The sequence below is a fragment of the Pistacia vera genome, unplaced genomic scaffold (assembly GCF_008641045.1).
Source record: "Pistacia vera cultivar Batoury unplaced genomic scaffold, PisVer_v2 Contig233, whole genome shotgun sequence".
In the NCBI taxonomy this organism is placed as follows: Eukaryota; Viridiplantae; Streptophyta; class Magnoliopsida; order Sapindales; family Anacardiaceae; genus Pistacia; species Pistacia vera.
The window spans coordinates 1,053,119-1,076,195 of record NW_022196039.1 but is presented as its reverse complement, the minus strand read 5'-3'; the positions used below and the strand labels follow the sequence as shown (position 1 = coordinate 1,076,195).

General features: G+C 36.7%; 2 protein-coding genes and 1 pseudogene across 4 annotated transcripts; 2 read left to right on the top strand and 1 right to left on the bottom strand.

Moving 5' to 3' along the window:
* Positions 1-8,226: 8,226 nt before the first annotated feature.
* On the top strand, positions 8,227-13,473 carry LOC116131422 (heptahelical transmembrane protein 4-like). Of its 3 annotated transcripts, XM_031417069.1 has the most exons (5): positions 8,227-8,500; positions 8,617-8,654; positions 9,054-9,313; positions 10,544-10,868; positions 12,482-13,473. In XM_031417069.1, the coding sequence occupies exons 3-5, from the start codon at positions 9,057-9,059 to the stop codon at positions 13,136-13,138; spliced, it is 1,239 nt and encodes a 412-aa protein (XP_031272929.1). In that variant the 5' UTR covers positions 8,227-8,500; positions 8,617-8,654; positions 9,054-9,056; the 3' UTR covers positions 13,139-13,473. The 3 variants fall into 3 exon arrangements, with proteins under 3 accessions (XP_031272929.1, XP_031272928.1, XP_031272930.1); XM_031417068.1 differs by having other exon boundaries at positions 8,227-8,654; XM_031417070.1 differs by having other exon boundaries at positions 8,231-8,654; positions 12,485-13,473.
* A 1,296-nt stretch (positions 13,474-14,769) lies between these two features.
* Positions 14,770-18,203, top strand: LOC116131352 (putative glycosyltransferase 7). The gene is made up of 2 exons (XM_031417012.1): positions 14,770-16,274; positions 17,882-18,203. Exon 1 carries the CDS (start codon positions 14,924-14,926, stop codon positions 16,271-16,273), a length of 1,350 nt encoding a protein of 449 aa, XP_031272872.1. The 5' UTR covers positions 14,770-14,923; the 3' UTR covers position 16,274; positions 17,882-18,203.
* Positions 18,204-19,855: 1,652 nt separating this feature from the next.
* On the bottom strand, positions 19,856-22,761 carry LOC116131394 (annotated as a pseudogene).
* Between the last annotated feature and the right edge of the window lie 316 nt (positions 22,762-23,077).

The window sequence follows — 23,077 nt, the reverse complement described above, 5'->3', positions numbered from 1 at the left end:
AACGATTCTGACCGTTTTTTAAAATGATAAATTTACATATATGCCCACAAAAATACTCAAACTTCAACTAGTATTTGGGAGTTTTTTTTTTTCAATTACCAATACTTAGTATCAAAGTTCCTTCCAAGTTTAATTTATTTGTAAGTTCTTTCATTGTATATTATTTAATTTATCACACAATCATTCGAAATCTGTCATTTTAAGAGAATAAATATGCTGCCACAATGTTGGACTTCGCAAATTATCAATATAACAGCCGCAACAGCATTTCTAAAAAACAGTTTTTTGTTCTTTTCTTCAATGAGTGAAGCAAAGCCATAAAGAACAATCTTTATTTAACAAATTGACAAGGATTCAATCAATCATCTAAACGTAAATAGAAAGAATCAAATAGTGGAAAAACCACGTAATTTTGTAAAACAACTGGTAAAGAAATGCAATTAAATTGTATACAGCCTGCAGAGGAGTTTACCAGATTAAAAGAACAAAAAGTTGAAGGGGAAAATGAAGAAGAAAGAAAAACCTTCATATCTCTAATAAAGGATTAGAAAGCCTAAGATAAAAGATTCAAAAGCATTGTAACAATGATCTAAAAGTTGAAGATTGAATGGGGTTTAAAGAATTTTTTAAACTAGCAAAGGGATTATTGTATATGAATAATAGTGGAAAGGGGTTTTTTTGGGATAAAATTTTTAAACCAACCAAAACACCCCGATTTGGGGTGTTTTATAAATCCCTAAAAAATATACTACACTGGTTTTGGGGGGTTTTTAAACTAGTTAAAACCAGTCCATAAAAAATTTAACAAGTAATGGTTTTTAAATACCTCAAAACCAGTCTAATTAAAAATCCCTCAAAACCAGTGAAAAAAAAAACTTTTAAATAGACCCTAAGTGAAGCAACCCTTGAAACAAGGGGGAGACGCTAACTGTAGGAAACAAAATTAGGAGCAAGAATATACAATCCTTTATAAAGCTTCACATACGCAAGGAAAACAAAATTAGCCGATGGTACCTATACAAAAATCCCTCAGACAGGACATCGCATAAAACGGCCAAACATTCAGCGAAACAAATGGATCCAACATCACCGCAGCAGCGAAGGACCTTACAAAACAGAAACCAGGAAAGCCGTGCCCCAGCCAGCCAAAACTGCGATCACCTCAGCAGTCCATCGAAGAGGAGAGCGTTAGTATTACTTGTTTCTTTGTTTTCATAAAATCACCATGTTTTTTCAACTTAACAAATAAAATATTGAAAGCAGTTACAGCATTTTTAATATTACTTTCTCAATTTTTTATTTTTCAAAAATTATTATCAAAACATTGAATTATTATTTCGTATCAACAATTTGAATATATTTTTAAAAGTTATTAATAATACAATTAAAATGTTTTAATAATTATATATCAAAAATGTAATTTTGTTACTGTTGATGCTTGATTTTGATACTAACGACTTCGCACGTATAAAGTGTTAAGAAATTACACATGAGTAGATTATAAATGAGAGTTTTTATAGTGGTTCAGATGCTTAAAAGCGATTTCTACATCCACTGTGTTTGTTTATATGAGTGTTCATTTTTTATCATTGCACAAGTTTACAAAAGATGCGATTTGCGATCTAGGATTACAAGTGTTTGTGTTCTAAGAGAATGTTAAGTCAGTGTCTTTCTATTAGTGTGTTCTTGCTATTTGCTTTGTGTCAGAGTTTGAGATTGAAGGTGGCAAAAGAGGTAGAGGATTGCCGAAGAATGCCTACAAGAAAGCTTGATAAAAGGGCAGAAATGAAGACCAAAGAATATCAAGTAGAGAAAGAGAGAATTGTATTTGTACTATGTATTTTGTAATGTATACATCAGCCAATTTATACAGTGGCTTTGAATACAATAAAGGAAAGGAAATAATACTGTAAAGGAAATACATTAAGCTCTTAATTATAAAATATTACAATAATCAATCAAATGATTTGAGAATCAAAGACTGCTTGATTCCAGCATAGATATCCTCAACATTCCATATTTCATCACTCTCCCTCAAAGTTGGTGGTTTGTAGATATCAAAAACCCCAAGCTTGTGTAATAAATGAGAATGCTGACAACTACATAAAGGCTTCATGAATATGTCTGCTGGTTTTTCTGATGTTCGTATGTGCCTAGTCCTGATAATCCCTTACTGAATTTTCTCCCTGACGAAATGATAGTCAATTTCTATATGTTTGGTTCTTTCGTGGAAAACTGGATTTGCCATGATATCATTAGTAGCTTTGTTATCGCAGTATAGAGTGATTGGTTTTTCTGTTTTTACTCCTAAATCTTTGACTAATCCAAGAATCCAGATAATCTCACAAGTTGTTTTTGTCATTGCTCTATATTCTGCTTCAACTGAAGAAAGTGATATTGTTGATTGCCTTTTTGTTTTCCATGATATAAGATATCCTCCAATTTTAATGCAAAATCCTGTAAGGGACTTTCTAGTCATAGGACAAGTACCCCAATCTGAATCGCAGTATGTTGTGATGTCGAAATTCCCATCTCGAGGTAAGAGAAGTCCTAATCCAGGACAACCTTTTAAATATTTAAGCACCTTGACTACTACGTCCATATGGGATTGTTTGGGTTGATGCATGAACTAACTTAGTATATGGACCGCATAACTTATGTCAGGCCTTGTCATAGTGAGATAGATAAGTCTTCCTACGAGTCTCTGGTAAGGAGATGGGTCTTGTAACAGAGGATCATTTTCTGAAGAGGTTGTCTCATGGTCATAGTGTTGTGATGTGAGTTTGATGTTTTGATCCACAGGAATGATGCTAGGTTTGCATGCTGATAGACCAGAATCTGATGCAAGTTCTAAAACATATTTCCGTTGACTTAGAGAAACACCTGCTTGGGATCGTGCAATCTCAATGCCCAAGAAATATTTTGGTTCCTCTAGATCTTTTATACGGAAATGTTTGTTGAGATGCTCTTTTAGGGTGCGAATGCCACTCTCATTGTTCCCAGTGATTAAAATATCATCAACATAAATAATAAGAGCAATGACAGTGCTACCTTTGTGCCATGTAAAGAAAGAGTAGTCATGCTTGGATTGAGTGACTCCCATGTTAGTCAGAGCCTCTGTGAATTTCATTCCCTTGACGTGATGCTTGTTTCAAACCATATAAGAACTTGCATAGACGACATACCATATTCTCCCCCAGTCTACTAAGTCCGGGAGGAAGGTCTATATAAATTTTTTCATGAAGATCTACATGAAGAAAGGCATTATGGACATCTATTTAATGAAGGGACCAATTACGGATAGGACTAGGAAGCTGCGTCTCTGTAGAAACTGGTTCAAAGGATGACTTGGAGGGTCCCATGTCTTGAATGAGATGCATGGTGTAATAGGAGCTGGATAAGTCCGCTGCTGAAGGATCTTCTAAAAAATTGGGAGACTGCAGGGAGTCATTAGAGGGGGACCTGTCTAAAAAAGGAAAAGAATCTTCAGGAAAAACCACATTCCTAGAAACCAGGAATTTCTCTGTAGTGATATCATACAGTCGATAACCTTTCTGATACATTGGGTAACCCATAAAAACACATGGAATAGCCCGAGGAGATGAATAACTATAGGTGGTTTACCAAAAAGAACTTCATAAGATGTCTTGCCATCTAGAGTCCGACTCGGCATCCTATTGATCAGGTAGGTGGCCGTGACCACATTCGCCCTAGAGGGTAGTAGGGATGTTGGCTTGGTGTTTAAGGGCACAGACGACCTCTAAAAGATGTCAATGTTTCCGTTCAACTAGCCTTCTGTTGAGGGGTATAGACACAAGAGCTTTCATGGATAATACTAAGAGAGGAAAAAATTTCCGAACATTGGGTGTTGAAAAAATCCCTAGCATTATCTGTCCGGATTCGTTGAACCAAAACATCAAATTGGGTTTTGACCATGGACAAAAAATGTCTAATATGAGTGAGTGTCTGGGTTTTAGAGTGCATGAGATAGACCCAGGTTCCCCGAGAGTAATCATCTATGATTGTAAGAAAATATCTAGAGCCATCGTGATTGGCTGTGTGATATGGAACCTAAATGTCCATATGAACTAAGGAAAATTTACGGTTTGTGAAAGGCGTGTGTTTGGGAAATTTTGTGCGGGACTGTTTTGCAAGGGGACAAATAGGACAATGGGGTTGTGGAATAGATGCACTATGACCTAGACTTTGATGCAAAATAAAATAAGTTTTATTACTGTTTGTATTAAAAGAACTTTTATTTTCAGAAATACAAGACATTGAATTTTTAGCATCAGAAGCACCTATCCAGTAATAAAGGCCTTGATGAACTTTACTCGAGCCCATCAGTTTCCCAGTTAAACGGTCCTGAAATTCACATCTGTTAGGAAAAAATTTTAAGATACAGACATTATCTTGACAAAGTTTGAAACAGAGATGAGATTGAAATGGAAAGCAGGAACAAACAAGACGTTATGAAGAATTAAATGTTTATTTAGATGAATAGTTCCTAATTTGATGGCTGGTGCATGTGTACCATTTGGCATGCGAACTGATGTGTAGGGTATGGCAAATGTGTTGGAAAAATGTTTGGGATCGCAACCAATGTGGTCATCGGCCCCTGAATCAATTATCCAAAAATTTTCTTTTGTAATATTGGAACAAAAAGATGTACCTGCATAGGATGTGGTATTGGGCTGCGGACTTTGATTGGGCAGTTGCAGGATCTGACAATATTGTTCTTGGCTAAACATAGGGACCATAGCGGTACTCTTAGAATTAACAGGGTGACTTACTTGATTGGCAGTGGTAGATCCAGACTGTTGATTTTGGGTGCGGCCATGGAGTTTCCAACAAGTGTCTCTTGTGTGGTTTCTCCTTTTGCAAAAATCGCAATAACGATTTTTGTTGGACTTGAAAGGCCCATGGGAGGAATTAAACTTTGTGGAGTGGACTGGGTTATTGCCTGAGTTTGGGCCAGCTACAAATATTTAGCTATTTCTGGAATTTGGGCTAGTAATTGAGTTTGAGCCCAAACAGTTATTAAGCCCAGTTGTGTGTGAGCCGTAGGATGAGGAGGTCAAATCTGGGCCGTTGAATCCTCCATATAAATTATGATTTTCACCATCAGTGTGCCCTAGCCTCCCCTTGTCATTTCTAGCTTTCATTTCAGATTGTCCACTCTACCGCCGTTGGGAATCGACAACGAAGGCAGCTGCTTTAGTACTGGATTTGGGTTCTGACGAAGCCGATCTCTGGCTTTCGTCTTGTACGGCCAGTTGGTAGGTGCGTCGGAGAGATGGCGTAGGGGACATAGCCAACATCTGCATTCGAAAAGCCAAAAAATTGTCATTTAAACCAATTTAAAATTGTATTAACCTGTTTTGATCTTTCAGGTGTTTGATCTGGTGAAGAATCGTGGATGGCCCTTCAATCGGTTCCTCAACGGCATCGAGCTCATTCCAAATCGTTGAAAGACGATTGAAATAAACTGTGACTGGCTGATTGTTTTGTTTGATTTCAAGAAGGTTTTTACGCAAAGTAAAAATCTTTGCGAGATTGAGTTGGCTGTACATCTCTCGGATGTTCGTCCACATTTCATGAGAGTTTTTTATCTAAGGCAAGCCGACAGTAATCTCCTGGGTCAGGGAGTTGCTGATCCAGGCGCGAACGAGGGTGTTGCATCAAATCCAATGTTGGATCAAATGCGATTCAGTGGGTTGGGGAAGGGTTCCATCGATGAACCCTTCCTTGTTTTTGGTTACCAGAGCGCACCAAAAATCTCTGGCCCAAGTGGCGTAATTTTGAGATCTGGCCAACGGTTGTTTGACGAGCATGAGTTCAGATCCATCGGAAACCGGCGAGAAAAGGGCATCCCCTGGTTTCGATCGACCGGTGGAGGTTAGAAGAATTTGGAAAATCGGGTAGGGATTTTGACCCATCGGGTTAGGGTTTTGACCCATAAACCCGAATAGGAATGGTCCAGGTTGAAAATTGGATCCGGGTTGATTTTGACCTGTTGGGTTAGAGTTTGGACCCATAAACCCGAATGAGAATGAACGGGGTTAAAAATTGGATCCGGGTTGTTGGTTGGGCTATGGTGGAGAATGTTGACCAATGTGGGTGTTTGGGCCTGGTGGAGTTTGGTTGTGTGGGCCTTCACTTGTGGCTGTGGATGCTGATTCTGGTTCAATTGGTATTTTGGTTGGGTCCATTTGTGATGTTTAGAAGAACTAATTCTGTTGCCTTGTTTTGCAGGTTTAGAGAAACAATGGCTTTGTAGCGGAAGCAAAGGATTGCTCTGATACCATGTCAGAGTTTGAGATTGAAGGTGGCAAAAGAGGCAGAGGACTATCGAAGAATGCCTACAAGAAAGCTTGATAAAAGGGCAAAAATGAAGACCAAAGAATATCAAGCCAAGAGAGAGAATTGTATTTGATCAGCCAATTTATACAGTGGCTTTGAATACAATAAAGGAAAGGAAATAATACTGTAAAGGAAATACAATAAACTCTTAATTACAAAATATTACAATAATCAATCAAATGATTTGAGAATCAATGACTGCTTGATTCTAGCATAGATATCCTCAACATTCCATAATTCATCACTTTGTGAAATTCGTCTGCTTCTAACCTCTATTTTATGAGGGAGAGCTGCCTATTTATACCCCTTTTGTTCAAGGTAATGAGTGGTTTTTGTAAGTGGCCCGATGTTGTGAAGATTATTCATGCCTTCTCATTCGTTGAGAACTCTCATGTACATCTTTAAATTAAATAGGGCTTGGATAGATGTGCAGCTAATATTCTTATTGTCTTTGGGTGCATGTCGAATTCTGGTTGGTGGAGAGATCAGTCCTAATTGGTGGAGATGACATCAACGCGTGTCAGCCCTTGGAGATGAAGTCAGCACGTGTCAACTCTTATTTTTAGGCATAATAGTCATTGTACTAAAACTCTACTACATCTGAATGCATTTAGTATTTTCATTTTCATAATATTATTTTTAAAATATAATACCGAGTATATTCAGAAATAGGGATGGGCACAGGCCAGGTCAGCGCCGAGGACCTTGTTCCCCGTCCTTGATATCCACTCCCATGACCATCCTCCGTGGCGAGGACAATTCTCATGACTGTGCCCAGCCCGTGGGGATGAAATCACTCCCATCTCTATCTCGACCCAACCCGATGACCGAGGCTTCGAAGGGATTTATCCTCGAATGGGAAACATTTCAATTAATCAATTATAATGATAATTGAATTTGTGTAATTTGTAAGTCGTTAAGCAATTGTGTATATTCTTATACTGGTTTAGTAAATTATAATAATCTAATCAAATTTATTTTTTAGGCACGTATTATTATTTTGTGAAGCTCACAAAGTAATAATACATATATTTAATTATTAGACTCCCTCATTTAAATTATTTTTTCTATAAATTTAATACAAACATTATAAAGTATTATAAAAGTAAATATTATAAATTTAAATACATTACTTAAAAGTTAAAATTATGATTTAAATTTTAACTTTATATACAACCCCATAAAAAAAAAAAACATAAAATCCTCAATAAAAAAAGACGAGACAGGGATTGCATAATCCCCTCTCCCGGCCCCGTCCTTAATGGCATAGATTTTTTTATTACCATCCCTAACATTTTTGGGGATTCTCGGCCCTCATTTGGGCCAGATCCCCATGGGCTGGTGGAAAGGCTCATCCCTATTCAGAATATGCTTAAGTTTTTATTTTTTGAGAACATCCAAACTAATTTATAAACACGACACGACACGACACTGATGGCAGTATGTGGCAGGGTGTACGTGTTAATCCAAGAAGTTTTGTTACAACTCATAATCTCTTATAACGCAGCTAGCAGATTATGTTTTACAAGCAATATATAACATATTTTTTAAAAATAATTTTTATAATATGATAACAATCTTGATGCGTCAAAAGCCCACCATTACACATACAATGTGAGCACAAAATGTCCCAATAATAAATATTTTATTATAATTCGGAAAACTTAATCCATTCCAATCATTTAGGTTGAAATTATAAGGATGTTGGTGGGCATCTCGTAGCCATACACGTATTAATTAATAAAATCATACGCAAGAGACAGTGGAGATAACTGAAAAAAAAAAATACCTCCATTTTGTGTACGCCCAAGATTTTTATTTAATCCTTATATGTTTGATTTCTGTAATGCATGCACCCCACTGCTCATAAATTGCTTCCAAATTTGGTGAGATGAACTGCAATTATCCAAATTTGGAGGGGTCCAGCAAATCTCACGCTGATTAATTAAAAATCTCTCTCTAATAAAGAATTAAAACAAGAACAAGAACATCATTGGCATCTCCGCATCTCGTCATCGGATCTTTCTGTCCCTCTCTCTTTTCTTCAGAAGAAGCTGTCACTCTCATAACGTCGACAATTCAATATTGTGCTCCTGTTTTTGATTTTTCTTTGATTACAGTCTAAGATACCAATAGCGTGCGTTGTTTGCAATCTAGCCCCAAGATATTTTCTACTTTCTATAACGTTCTTTTCTTTTCTTTATTATATATGTTATTATATGATCTCTGAATAGACCCCGTCTGGGTTTTCAGTTTCAGCTTCTTGTTCTTGTTCTTCTTCTTCAATTTAGGTACTTTCTTTCAACCATTTCTTTATTTGCTGATCATATGTTTGGTTGTTTGAAAAGACAAGGAAAATTAGAAAAAAAAATACTGTAAATTGGAAAGCAGAACATTTATACTTCGTATATTTCATTCTTCCATTGATTATAAATTTATGTTACATTGAAGATGAAAACAGTTGGATTTTGTAAATTATTGACAATCCTAACTTGATTACACCTAGCTGTGAAGTTGCATATGATGATTAGTTAAATGAAGCTTTTGGGAGCCACGAATTTGTTACATATAAAAAATCTGGAGTTCAAATTTTTAATTTTCTTTTTTAGTTCTGATTTTGACATTTTTCAGCTTACAAGCTGAGAGTAATTTTGTTTTAGCTAATGCCTTTCATTGATAATTGTGAACAGAGAATGAGTGGTGTGCAACAAAGTTGTGAGCACAGGGAAGTGTCAGGTAAAACAATTCACAATGGAGAATCTTCTTCAAAGGAAGGGAAAACGAGAAGATTGTGGAACAAAGTGAAGTACCAGCTGGTAGAATATCATTCTTTGCCTGGGTATTTAAGGGATAATGAGTACATTGTGGGTCATTATAGATCAGAGTGGCCTTTGAAGCAGATTTTGCTTAGTATATTCACCATCCATAATGAGACATTGAACGTTTGGACGTAAGTTTCTCTTCTATTCATCTGTATTTTCAGTTTATAACAGAATTGAGGATGATTTATCTTGTAAGTTTTTTTGCTTGTTATATCTGAATTGATTGGATTCTTTTCTGTTAAAAATATTTCATAATAAGCTAAGAGGCATGGTAGATCTGTCAAATAGTTTTAATTTCTGCTCTTCTTACGAGGACAGGAATTTATTTATTAATTTTGTGTTGAATGTTTCCATTTGCAAGAGAAAAGGAATGAATTTTCCGAAAGAAAAGAAAAACTCTACTTTTGCTTTTACTTATGCTTCTTCATACTTCTTCAACATATGTTTGGGAAGATGAATCAGACATTAGAAGATAATCATAGGAGGGTAAGATAATACAAGGGAAGTGAAGGAAATTGATTTCCCCTCCATTACTTTAAATAAATGTGGATATATTCAGTGCTGGAAACAGAGACTATCTTTAAACATTATCTGCTACGCTATTAATGTTGGAAGAAACCTACTCTAACTTCTGTGTGGCAACAAATTTTCGAGTGACTTGTATTTATTCATAAAGAAAAGAAAAAGAAAACTGTTGTATCCAAATCACTCATTTGCTCCAACTTATTTTTATTTATATGTCTTTGGTTCCAGATATCATACCATTTGTAATTACTATGAGAATCCAAAGGTCTTGGTTACCTTTATCTGTAAGGCTAAGTTATAAGAGATAACTTGGACCCCCTGCTCGCTCTGCAATTGGAAACTTAATTTGTAGATATCATATCATGTTAAGTTTTGTTTATTTTTCAAATTGATTAAAATGAAAAATTAGATAAAAAATTGTGGTTCAGAATGTTTATCTTGCAATCTTTGTTTCAGTGATTCCTTGGAAACTAGAAAATCTCACTGAAACTACGGTTAGGAGGAAATTATTTTACTAAAAAATTTTGGGTTGAAGTATTCCAGTTATTTCTAACAAAACACTACTGTAGTTTTTTTCTTTTTTTAATAAACTTGTGATTTAATATACTTGTTTATAAGTTGAATGTTGTTAAAATGTTGCTATGAGATTAGTTTTTAAGCTATCCAAGGATTAACAGCTATGAGATATTGAGATGTATGTGTCTCTTCCAATGACACGTAATCTTAAACTTTAAAAAACAAGTTGTTGGACTACTCATTACTTGATACTTGGTTTAGGGAATGAGTTTTCCTACTATAGCTTTTTTGAAGCATAATTTTGTTATGTGTTGCAGGCATTTGATTGGATTCTTCATTTTCCTTGCTCTTACTATATATACTGCAATGAAGGTTCCAAGGGTGGTTGATCTTCATTCTCTACAACATTTTCCTGAGGTGTTGAAAAATACAGATCTGCACAAATTGCGCACAGAACTCTCAACATGCCTTCCTTCTTTACCAAATATGCCCAATCTGCATAAACTTAGGGAAGAGTTAAAGACTACATTGCCTTCAATGGATTTACTTCCATCACTTTTGAGTTGGCATGTCATGGAACATTTATATAATTGTTTGCCCGAGAGATTCTCCCATGGAAACAACACTGAAGTTTGTGTTCTGGTAATGCTTCAAGGCTGATGGCTAATTTTTGAGATTACTATACAGTTGCATGATTTTGGTATTTTATTCATTGCGATTCTTTATGTTTTAACTTTCCGTATTATCCTTTTTAGTTGTAGAAACTGGCGATGTGGCGGAATATAGCAAAAGATAATGTTAATACTTACAAAATTTGGATCGAACTTTCTGTCCAAATGATGTGGTAGCTAATTTGGCTAGCTATATCACTTATGGTATCATCCTTTGTGTTGTTCCCATATTAACGACCACACATAAGCCGGAATGAATAATTAGGATCCCAACTTTATCAGTGTAACATTATTGTATAGTAAAAAGGTTTCATGCCTAAATTTCTTCAACTCAGCACAGGCAGGGTTATCCATTCTGCTGCTTATTCGGTGCCATAATATTTGCAATATTTATATATTGTATAATTAGTCATGGATTGCATGCTTTAATGGAAAACATGACTTTTAACTTGAAGAAATGGCCTGGAAAGGTTGAGTTACTGTGCCCTTGTTGATGTGTTAAGGCATTACACATTGGTTGGAGGAAATGTAGAGTTCAACTTGTATTTTCTCACAGAGTTGTGCATGCATACTTTTGAGAGGTTTACCTAAAGTCTCCTTTGGTGTGTGCATATAACAGCTGTGTCACTTATTGTTGAAATTCTTTTGATTGCTGTCCATGCATTGTACAACATCAGAGTTGCAAATCTGTGAAGAATCTTATTCTTTATCTTCTTGATGTTGTATGAGAGTGTAGGCATTGTCTCAGTAACTTTTCTCTTGAAGTATTGCTGATGTTACATTAGTTGTGTTCTAAAAGTGTGTGTAAAACTGTGCCTTTCCATCTGTCTGAGCCTTCTGACTTTGGAACTTCTCATGATTAAGGGCTTGAAAGGCATTTTTAATCAATCCTGAAATATTGGGGATGCATTTTAATTCTGATATTGAAGTCTTTCAGCATTTTAAATTAAGGCTGTGTTGATTGACACATACTTGAAGCTTTATGATTTCTAGTAAGGGCATTATGAGCTCGGAGTTGGATACTATTAGTAGAAGCTTTTACTGAATTGATATTATGTGAAGATCTAATCAAGTGTTACCAATGGTGATGTTTGGATGCAAGATCTCTTTGTCATTTGAGGCTACAACTTTGACCTTTCTGCTTATGTATCTAAAGGATCATGCGAAGAGTGTCTAATTTCTTTGAAAGATATGCTTGCCCGTGCAGTTTGTGCCTTCTAGTAATTTTGCTTCTGTAGTTGGAGTTCTTGTTAGTGTAGAAATATACTAGTGTCGGCACTTATCTACTAACTTTTAAGTTTTTTGATGTAGTTGTTACTTACATGGTGTTCCAGTCAGTTTGACTGAGAAATCTTGTGCTCAAATCTGCTCTCATAGAATGTGTCTGCATTGGTATCCGTACTTTTGATTATATTTGGATCCATGTTACATACAAAAGGACATGTTAAGAGTTTTAGTATTGTTTTTGGGTTCCATGTTTATTGAACCGATCTTAGTCTTAAAAATCGAACTTTTTACTATTGATTCAGTTATTTCATCCAGGGAGTTTCATGCAGCTAATTACTCTTTTACTTTTGACTAAAGCAGCGCACCGTGAAGGAGGATGTAGCGAACATAATAGCACCTTTGATGGTCAGACCGATAACAAGGTGGCCATTTTTTGCTTTCATGGGTGGGGCCATGTTTTGCTTGCTGTCAAGCAGCACGTGCCACCTTCTCTCATGCCACTCCGAGCGATTATCATACATTATGCTCAGGCTTGATTATGCAGGAATAGCAGCTCTTATATCTACCTCCTTCTACCCTCCTGTCTACTATTCTTTTATGTGTAATCCCTTCTTTTGCAACCTCTACATGGGATTTATAACAGTTCTGGGAATTGCTACAGTCTTGTTTTCTCTCCTACCAGTATTTCAGAATCCTGAATTCCGTACCATTCGTGCATCACTCTTCTTCGGCATGGGCTTATCCGGGGTGGCACCAATTCTGCACAAGGTTATCATGTTCTGGCACCAGCCTGAGGCTCTCCACACAACTGGGTATGAGATTCTAATGGGGGTATTATATGGGATTGGAGCACTGGTTTATGCCACAAGGATTCCAGAACGATGGATGCCTGGGAAATTTGACATTGCTGGGCATAGCCATCAGCTCTTTCACATATTGGTTGTGGCCGGGGCATACACTCATTATCGTGCAGGCCTGGTTTACTTGAAGTGGCGGGACATGGGAGGATGTTGAAGAAGTGCAGTTAGAATAATTGATCAGTAGCTGAATTGGGAACTAGGGAGTAAAAATATATCTTGCAATAACTTGTTAGTGGATGGATCCCCATTGTCACTGTAATTACAGTACTTGATGACTTGATCAAGTAAATTTAATTGTATATCATAGTTGAGCCAGAATTGTCAGAGGATCACATGATGGGGGCCCAAATGTTGTCTGAGGCTCTGAGCCGTCGCTTTGTCTGTGGGTGCCTACAAGGACCCTTCCTGCAATTAAATTGACTCAACATGGATGCCTGCCTCTGATTAGACTTTTTTAAATAAATAAATCGCACCCATTTTATATCGAAATGTTTTGTTTATTGCATGCAAAATCAATCAAGAAATATGGAAAATTAAACTGGGCCGCTGTGTTTTATTGGAATTTTATGGAGTTAAATGATTCATGCACGTCATATACAAATAAATTTCACATAACCATTTTTGAGTGAATGTTATGGTTGACATATTATGAGTCACGTTTTTTATGTTTGATAAGTGGAGAGATTTAAAGGAGCTCTAATAAGATAGTGTGATAGTTTTCAATATTGAAAATGAAAGTGACGCCTGCAAAACAATATCAGGACGTTCAAATTTTAAAAATATAGCATAGTTTAATTTGAGTTATTAACATATTCAATTATCAGATGTTAAAAAACTGACAAAGCAATAGTTTCTAACTCAATTTGAGAAGAGGTCACTTGGTAATGCAAAGTGCTTTTCCTCAGGTTTATGAGCTCATTCTGGTAGAGATTGAGATTCTGATATTAAATAAAACCGTGACTCCCGCTTGGATGATAAAAGAACTGGATTTCAACAATGGAGTATGAAATTTATGACTAACTTGTTGAAATTACCATTAAAGAAGCAAATATTGGAATTTATTTGGTTTTTTGAAATCCGTGTAATTCCATTTATTTAGTTGATAAAAACTTATTCAACTTATTAGTTTTTTCAACTTAATTTCTATTTTCAGTCATTTTTCTTAAAATTCAGTTAATTGAAAGAGCTATAGTTTTTTACTTTTCACTTAATGGAGTCATTATCTTTATATATTATTTATAATTATATCCCTACCCATTTACATAACCTATTTTCAATTACCTTTTTATGCCCCCATAATTACCTTATATATATATATATATTCTTGTAAATTAAAAAATTTGAGTCCAAAAATAAGTAGAGTAAAAGTAATATATAATCCTGGAATTCCCTGCGGGTCGGGGGTAACAATAAATAAATAAATTCATTGATTGAGATTTTGATTGATTATTTTTAAACATTATCTTTGTCGACTCTTACTGACAAAATCTTTAGATAAATATTTTATTAATTTGTTGTGTATCAGAGAGTCATATGTTTCACAGTTTTAATTAATTTCAATAACACATCAATTAAGCAGACAATTAACCGTAAAGAACGGCAAAACACAAAGTTCATGAAGAAAACCTAGTCCAAACTGTCGGCACTCCACTTCAACGTGTCATTCCCGCTGACCCACACGTAAGTTATAGTCCAACGGAGTTCACGCCATACTTTAACCTTTTAATCACATCCCGCGCATTTTAGCACCCACGGCGCCACTAAACCGACGCTTCCTACTTAAATAGCACAACCAAACTTTAGCCACTTAGCCACACCAATCTTGTCTGCAAATCCCCCTAAATTTAGGTCAAGCAAAGACAAAGAACACAGATGTCACTCTACAACTGAGCGAGCCACTCACTGAGTCAAAGATTTATATAGTTTACTACACTGAAGAATGTTCTCTCAAGAGTACTCTTCTTCTTCAATGGCGAAACCAAGTACACGTCACAAATCCTCACTTTCAGATGGCTGTCTCTTTCTTTCCGGAGCATTTGTGGCTCTACTACTTGTCTGGTCTTTCTCCACTTTTTCTTCCTCTATTCAGCGTTTTGATGCTCTCTCCGAATCAAAGGCTGCAAGTGATCGACAACAAGGAGGCTGCGATATGGGAGGTGTTAATTTACGATACGACCCTCCGGATGAAACGTTCTACGACGACCCGCAGTTGAGTTACACTATTGGGAAGAAAGTTAAAAACTGGGACGAGAAAAGAAGAGAGTGGCTGAAGTATCATCCGTCGTTCGCCGCCGGAGCGGCTGAGAGGATTGTTATGGTGACGGGATCACAGCCGTCGCCGTGTACGAATCCCATTGGTGATCATTTACTTTTGAGGTTCTTTAAAAACAAGGTTGATTACTGTAGGATCCACGGATATGATATTTTTTACAACAACGTGTTACTGAATCCGAAGATGAACTCGTTCTGGGCCAAGATACCGATAGTCAAAGCGGCGATGCTGGCTCACCCGGAAGCCGAGTGGATCTGGTGGGTGGACTCGGATGCGTTGTTCTCCGACATGGAGTTCAAGCTCCCCTTACATAGGTACAAGAACCACAACGTCGTCGTTCACGGGTGGCCTCGGATGATATACGAGGATAAAAGTTGGACCAGCTTAAACGCCGGCGTTTTTCTCATAAGGAACTGTCAATGGTCTATGGATTTCTTGGAGACATGGGCTAACATGGGTCCCATCAGCCCGGATTACTCGAAATGGGGTCATATTCAACGATCAACGTTCAAGGACAAACTCTTCCCGGAATCAGACGATCAGGCGGCTCTGATTTATTTACTATACAAAGAGAAAGAAAAATATTATGACAATATTTATTTAGAAGGCGTATTTTATTTCGAAGGTTATTGGGTAGAGATACTGCCGACGTATGATAATATAACGGAGAAATATATAGAGATAGAGCGAGGGTCGCGCACGTTAAGGAGGAGGCACGCGGAGAAGGTGAGTGAGTTCTACGGTGCGGAGAGGGAACAGTATCTGAAGGACGCCGGGAGCGGGAGATGGAGCTGGAGGAGGCCGTTTATCACGCACTTTACGGGGTGCCAACCGTGCAGTGGGGACCACAATCAGATGTATTCTGGAGAGACGTGTTGGAGCGGGATGGTGAAGGCGTTAAATTTTGCGGATAATCAGGTGCTTAAAAAATATGGTTTCGTGCACCCGAATTTACGTGATTCGAGCTTGGTGTCTCCTGTGCCGTTCGATTATCCTGATCAAGGTCCCTGGGGATAAGGTAAATATTTGTATGTTTGTAGTTTTATTTTATTCTAGGTAGGGATGTATTGAAAACATTTAAAATTATGAACAGGTTTTTTCACCCAAATGGGAATTTCTTATTATTTTACCTATTTCATGAAAAACAGCTTAATATAATGTTTGAATAGGTTTAGGTAAAATATTTATGGTCCCTTGGGTAGAGTTAAGGTTGTATTAAATTAAGTTACTACTGTGATATTGGGTTTATAAGTGGGGAGTGGGGCCTAGATATCATTAATCTTTTCTTTGTTATGATGGGTGAAGTTGTCAAAATTGGAGCTGAAGAGAGGCGAGAGTGATTTTATATTAATAATTTAATCTCTATTAAGATCTCATAAGAAATGATAGTTATGACACCATCAAGGAGTGGCATTTCATAAATTACAGTTGCTGAATGCATCATAATGAACCCCAAGGGGCTCCCTTTAGGTTCAAACCACCTTAGTCTACTTACCATGTTCTAGCTTACCTGAAATATTGAGTTTATAAGATGTTTAATAGGTTTTGAAGATTAGTTGAAATGTGTGTAAACTGATTTGAGCACCGGATTATAAAAAAAAATATATATATATATCATAATGCACATGGTAATTACTTTTGACAACAAATCAAGTGAAAAAAAGAAAAAAATGTGGGGAGTTAATAATGATGGTAAAAACTGATAAGATTCTTCAATTTTAGTTGAAGGTTATGGGAGTTAAAGAGTATGAGTGTCGACAGAGTATTAGCATCTTGGATTAATTATCAATTGTTTGATTTTCTTTAGCTTTAGCTTTTTTCACTTTACATATAAAAGTAGTCTATTATCTTCTCTTTTGGGGGCATAAAAAAGTGCTTGATTGAAGGATAATTCTTCATGTGTTAACACTTTTGCATGATGGAAGAATGATGATGTTGGGTGGGTAAATAAAGAATGGCATATTAATGGCTTTTGCTGGTACTTGACTTGACTAAGCACGCACCATCATTTATATTCAGCATTGCCTAAGTTGGTAGTGGAGATTAAGTTATATAATGAAACGACATATCAACTCTTCTCTTCATGTCAAAATTGGCATAGGATCATGCTCCTCCATGTACATTTCTTGCCATGCTCATATTGCTTTGAATTGGTTTGAGGGTAATACTACGTTGACAAACGAATTTCACAAATTTTCTCCTACAAACCCGACGTGACAACTGATAATTGGTTTCTGATAAATTTTACCAATTATCAACTACCATGTCAGATTTGTGAGATTCGTTTGTCAACATGTATTTATTGTTGGTTTGAAAGCAAGATATCTTTTTAGAAACATACATTGATCACCAAATGAAGATCATCCTTCCCCTTGATCCTGAAGCCTATAAATATCACTAAAGTACCTGCAAACTTAACTTAAACTATACAAAAGGTGAAGTATTACTTGTTTTTTGTAACTATAGGAATAATATATTATGTTTATTTCGCTTCATGGCTACATTTTTTTCAATTTTTTTTTTTTTTTGGGTGAAGCACCTTTTATCTTATGATCAGGTGCTGGGGCCTTTGGTATTAAAATCTTAAAACCTTAATGGTCTTTAACTTGTTGAAAATCATGACAGATTAATCACAGAAGAGCTAAGCTAGACGATCATGGAATTTGATGCATATAAGCAGTAGAATTTCCAAAACCTGTTTCACTTCATCAACATCTGCATAACGAGGTTATCCCGCAACTTTTAGTTGCTTTTTACTTCCGGATTTCTGGTTAATTATTTCGATTGTAATGCTTTATGGGGCATGGTTGTTTAAATGCTGAAAGATGTATAGAAGTGTAGCCAGTTAGATTATAAAAGATTTCAGCGTCTAAAATAATTGTCACCTTGTGTAACATGAAGATGCAGACTCTGATTAATAAAAGTTCACCTTAGAAGCAGCTATAACTTTTGCATGAAAGTAGTAAGTCTCTCTTGCTCTCCCTACATAAAAGATGCAATAACTCTAGTTGAAATGAAGGATTCATCATCGTGAAACAAATATTTCTTTTAACCAATACTTAAAAAATCGTTGGCAGAATAGGGAATGGGATGATAATTACATCATCTCAGCTGCGCATAAAATGGACCATCACCATTTCAAATTGTTATTATAAATAATAATTAGAAATAAAGAAATCTTAATTATAAATTATTTACGATAACTTCTATGATTTCAAATTAAGATATTACTCAAATTCCTCCATTAACATCTTTTGAATAAGAGTGGTGCTTGCCTTTCTAAATTTGTTTAACTCAAGTCTCATATCCCAGTTGATGAAATTTTAACTAGTATAAAAGTACTCATCAATCATCATCCAAGTCACATCGTTTAATATAATAAGCGAGTTATTATTACCTTTCAACAGAGCTCACAATCTCTCTTTCACAAGTTCCACTTGGGCGTTAGTATTTGTAATATTAAAATCAATGTTTTAAAACCAGCCGGTGGGCGGTTTGAATTGATTCGATCAGAAACTAGCCTTAAAACAGAGTGTGAATTCACCCGTATGACCTGCGGTTGGACCAGGTTTACTGTAGCAACTTATCGGTCCAACCAGTTTTGGGGGAAACGGGTGAATCCCAATTTCAAATCACGACGACTTTGGCAGAATTCGATTGTCAAACAAGAATCGGGGTTAGGGGGTTTTGAGGGGTGGATTATGGTGAGTCGGGCGGTGTTGTCAATTAAGTTTTAGTACCTAGAGTCGCCAGAATTTGGCCAAAAAATGGTGAAACCCTAGCTTTTGATTGCCAGCAATTAGTGGGGGGAATGGTAGTGAACTTTGGGAGTTTGTAAGGGAGTAGGCACTGAGTCTAAGGGTGGTGGTTGTTGGAGTTGTCATAGCTCAAAACAGTCAAAATTAAGCAAAATACAGCCGATAGACATGGTTGCGTGGTCGACGATCGGCAAGTGATGAAAGAGGATAAAGGGTAGGTTTTGAGAGGAGAGAATGAGGATTCCAATGATGGTGAGGGGGTGATTTTGGTTGAGAAAACAACCAGAAAAAGGGCAAAAAGGCCGGCGTCCACACATGCTAACATGCGCTGAAATAAAAATTAATTTTTTATGTTGTCACCAATTTGACCTGCCGGTCAAACCTGTTAACTCAAGACCCAGCTACTTTGACGGCTTAGCGCCAGATTGGTTTCAAAACATTGACCAAAATAAAATGCATGATGTACACATTGCAAAATATTTAAAAAGAGAGAAAAGAGGTTAATATCATCAATTATGCAATTACGTTCACAAGGAAGAGTAAATAACATCAAAGCCCGTCCTAATTTTCACCAATTTCGAGTCTGTCACATAATTATATTGAAGCAAAAATCTGCAAATGATTACAGAATCATACCAAGACATGGAAAGTCCACGAATACTGATTACACTTTTATCACAGGTGTCCATTCGTAAGGTCGGTGCTAACCATATTAAAGCAGGAGAGAAGCATCATCACAAAATCTCCAAGTATAAAGGAACTATTCTGTAACCATGGCATTCACATCATCATCATCACCATTCCGAGGGACACTTCATTCATGTACTGACTCTGGTACCCATCAAATACGTGTTGATCTCTGCACATCCAAAAATAAGCGTAACACGATCAATGTCCTGAATCTCCACATCTTTCCCTTCCGTTTCTGACATGCTAAAGCAGCAGCGGAGATGAGATGAAGCATATCTCAAGGATGTTCCTTCACCAAACACGAGTCAGCAATTGCTTTGCATCTTCGGTCATTTCACATTTCCTCCTGGCACCTGATGTCTAGAATTTTGCGCATTTCATCCCTTGTATAAGGTTTAGTTGAGATGAGAGTAGGCGATCGAGGAGATCCATTGGAATTCCATGAGCAGCTTTGTAGTTAGTAACCTGATTCTAGTAATCCCTTGTTGGTAGCAACAAATATTGGAGCCATCTCATTCTCCAGAGCACGTTCAGGAAGGAAAAGCACTCAACGTCAAGCATGTGCACCTCATCAATGAACAGGACACCTGGCACAATTTCTGCCTTCCTTCCTCCTCCACTCCGCTACCTTCGTGTCAATTTGGTCTCGTACTTCTGCACGAATTTCACCAGTGTCACCAGGAAGAGAGCCAAAAATCCCTGTGTTCTGGAAAAAAGAGTAATGAGTTAAAGAAAAGATTATGGAAAATAATAAGCCCTCAACAGTTCAAAGACTCTCATCTATACTGCCTGGAAATCTAAATATTAAGAAGCTTGTACACTAGGCTGACAAAAAAATTATGTCCAAATGTCAAACAATAACAACTTTAGACAAAATATCTCCTCTACAACAGTCATGCCAGAGAGAGTTGAACAATATAACTGTTAATCGTTAGTTTATAGAGTTAAGAAGGAATAACAAAAAGTTAAAGTGACCATTAAAAGTTGACATTCCATTGTAAAACAGCTATCACATAAATTAAGCACTGTCAATCTGTGCTTTCATCGTTGCCTTAAGAAATTAAGTTGATGAGTACCCTAGCAACTAACAACTTAAGAACCTTGAGCGCTGATGCTCTATTAGTAAAAGAAAGCTACCTGGAAAGGTTGTAAGCAAAAGAAAAACTAAAGAATCTGTTATCTCAGGTATCCAATGTTTTCTTTCTTGATGTTTGAATTAGTTCTTTCAAGGCATCCATAGAGCAGAATTTTGTCTATTTAATTAACCTCCACTTTATGACGTATTCTTTCTGTCAATAAGGAATGTTAAAGCTTTACCAGCAAAACGTTATTCATTTCAGGTCACTGTGCAATTTGAGCTTCATATTTATTGAGCACACAGTTATGTACAAAATCCCAGGACCTATCAGTGTTTTAATGACTCAATTTGGTAGGGGGTCACTTCTTAACTGTTTCTTTAAACTGATATCTACAGTAATGACAATTTAAATATAGAATAAAAATTTCAATTTTAGTTAGTATGGATAGTACACATTGTTATGCACATAGAATTACTCTGAATATAAAGATATGCTTATGAATTTTTAACCAGCTAGACTTTTATCCATGGTCCCAAGTTAGTGTGCATTCTCAAGCAAGCTGTTCACTTTCAACAATAATGTATCTTCAATATTTCAATTGTCCACCAATTTGAACCAAGTCCTAACTACAAAAGTTGCATGGCACAGTGATGTCTTCGTTCAAACTCAAAGCACTGCAAAGGGATTCTAGATTATTAGCAAGGTTTTGTTATCCTATTTATCAACATTTGCAAAATATTTCTTCAACATCCTCTGCTAGTGTTCCAATATTTCAACATTTACCCCACTACCTTATTATAATTAAATCTCTATCCAACTTTGCTTTTCGCTTTCTCCATCTCTCTTGCACTGACAAACACTAAATCATCTTCGCATCTTCTTCCAGCCTAGGCCCAATCTTAAAGTCAATACACACCAAGAGAAATTGATATCCCTATTGCTCTCACCCAGCATTACCCATCTTATTACGCTCAACTCTGCAACAACCCCAAAAACACCAATCTCTTACCTCCAATTTCGATGCCACATCAAAATCTCTTAAAGCTTTTCTTTCCTCATCTTTTATTTTGTTTATTAGACCTTAAAAACATAGTCTAACTTTATTTTTAGAGTGTCCACAATTTCCAAGGTCTCTGATTAATTTATAGATACTAACACTTAAAAAAAACTAAAACTATCTAAAGCTACAGCAACCAAATCAATTCAAATAAAATTTTAACTTCAAAGCATAAAACAGCAAATAAGATAGAAATACTGCTGTTGATTACACAATCTCATGAAGCGTACACAATGCACAACCTCTTTCCTCTTCTGCAGCTCCCCATCAGGACACTGAACAAACTTAGTTTGAGGTCCCATAGCATCATAGTCTCTGGACCTCGAAAACGATCTCCAAGCTTCGTAATCTTCCCAGAAACTTTATCAATCGCAATCACGTCCCCACTCTGTACCTTCTCCTTCCCAAGCCTCATCATCTCGTCCCCAAATCATAAACGGTCTCCATCTCCGTCGTTTTGAGGGTCAACTTTCCCGTCTCGCTGCAACTCCTGCTGGCAGGGCGTCAATTTGGACCTCAACAACTTCCCCTTCAATGACTCTCGTTTCTTTTTAATTGACTCACTAGCCTTTGAAAGGATTGCGTTAAAGCTTCTGTTTTCGACATTTCGAGGGAGAAAATCTCCGAGCCAGTGATCATGGCGAAGGGGGTTTCGAGTCGAGGGATTTTGCCATGCCCATTGCTATGGCGGTTTTCCGGTTCCGGGTTGGCCCGTATGAGGATGGCCCGACCGGCGATTTTTCCATCTCTAATCATCTGAAGGATAACAACAGCAGCTTTGCGGGCCAACTTGGCCCACCATGCCCTCGATATATCCCGCGGTTTAAGGTGTGTCAAGACCAGACCACGGATGTGGGAGTGTGCGCCTATACGCTCGATTCGAGTTAAGTCTCGTGATTCTGAGAGCTTCAGCTCAGCCATCGTTAGCGAAGACACAGAAATCTGGTTAGGGTTTAGGGTTTTGTAGTTCTGTGTAACTACCAGCGCTGAGGGAATGATTGGACAAAAAGGTGAATGTAGATGCAGCTGAGAAAAAGGGCGGAACGTAAATGGGTACGCCGTGTTTTTATAGCCAAATTGGTTGTCCTCAGACACGAGCAACCATTTTAAAAGTAAATCTATACGAAAACATTCTCTCGTATATATTTTTTCACAATTTACGTAATAGTTCGTAAATAAACATATAATTAATAGTAAGATCTATATAAATTTATATAAAATTTATTATAAACTGATC

Coding starts and splice junctions, on each gene's coding strand:
- LOC116131352 (XM_031417012.1), top strand. CDS start 14,924: ATGTTCTCTCAAGAGTACTCTTCTTCTTCAATGGCGAAACCAAGTACA.
- LOC116131422 (XM_031417069.1), top strand. CDS start 9,057: ATGAGTGGTGTGCAACAAAGTTGTGAGCACAGGGAAGTGTCAGGTAAA. Junction 9,314..10,543: donor GAGACATTGAACGTTTGGAC/GTAAGTTTCTCT, acceptor TATGTGTTGCAG/GCATTTGATTGGATTCTTCA. Junction 10,869..12,481: donor ACACTGAAGTTTGTGTTCTG/GTAATGCTTCAA, acceptor TTTTGACTAAAG/CAGCGCACCGTGAAGGAGGA.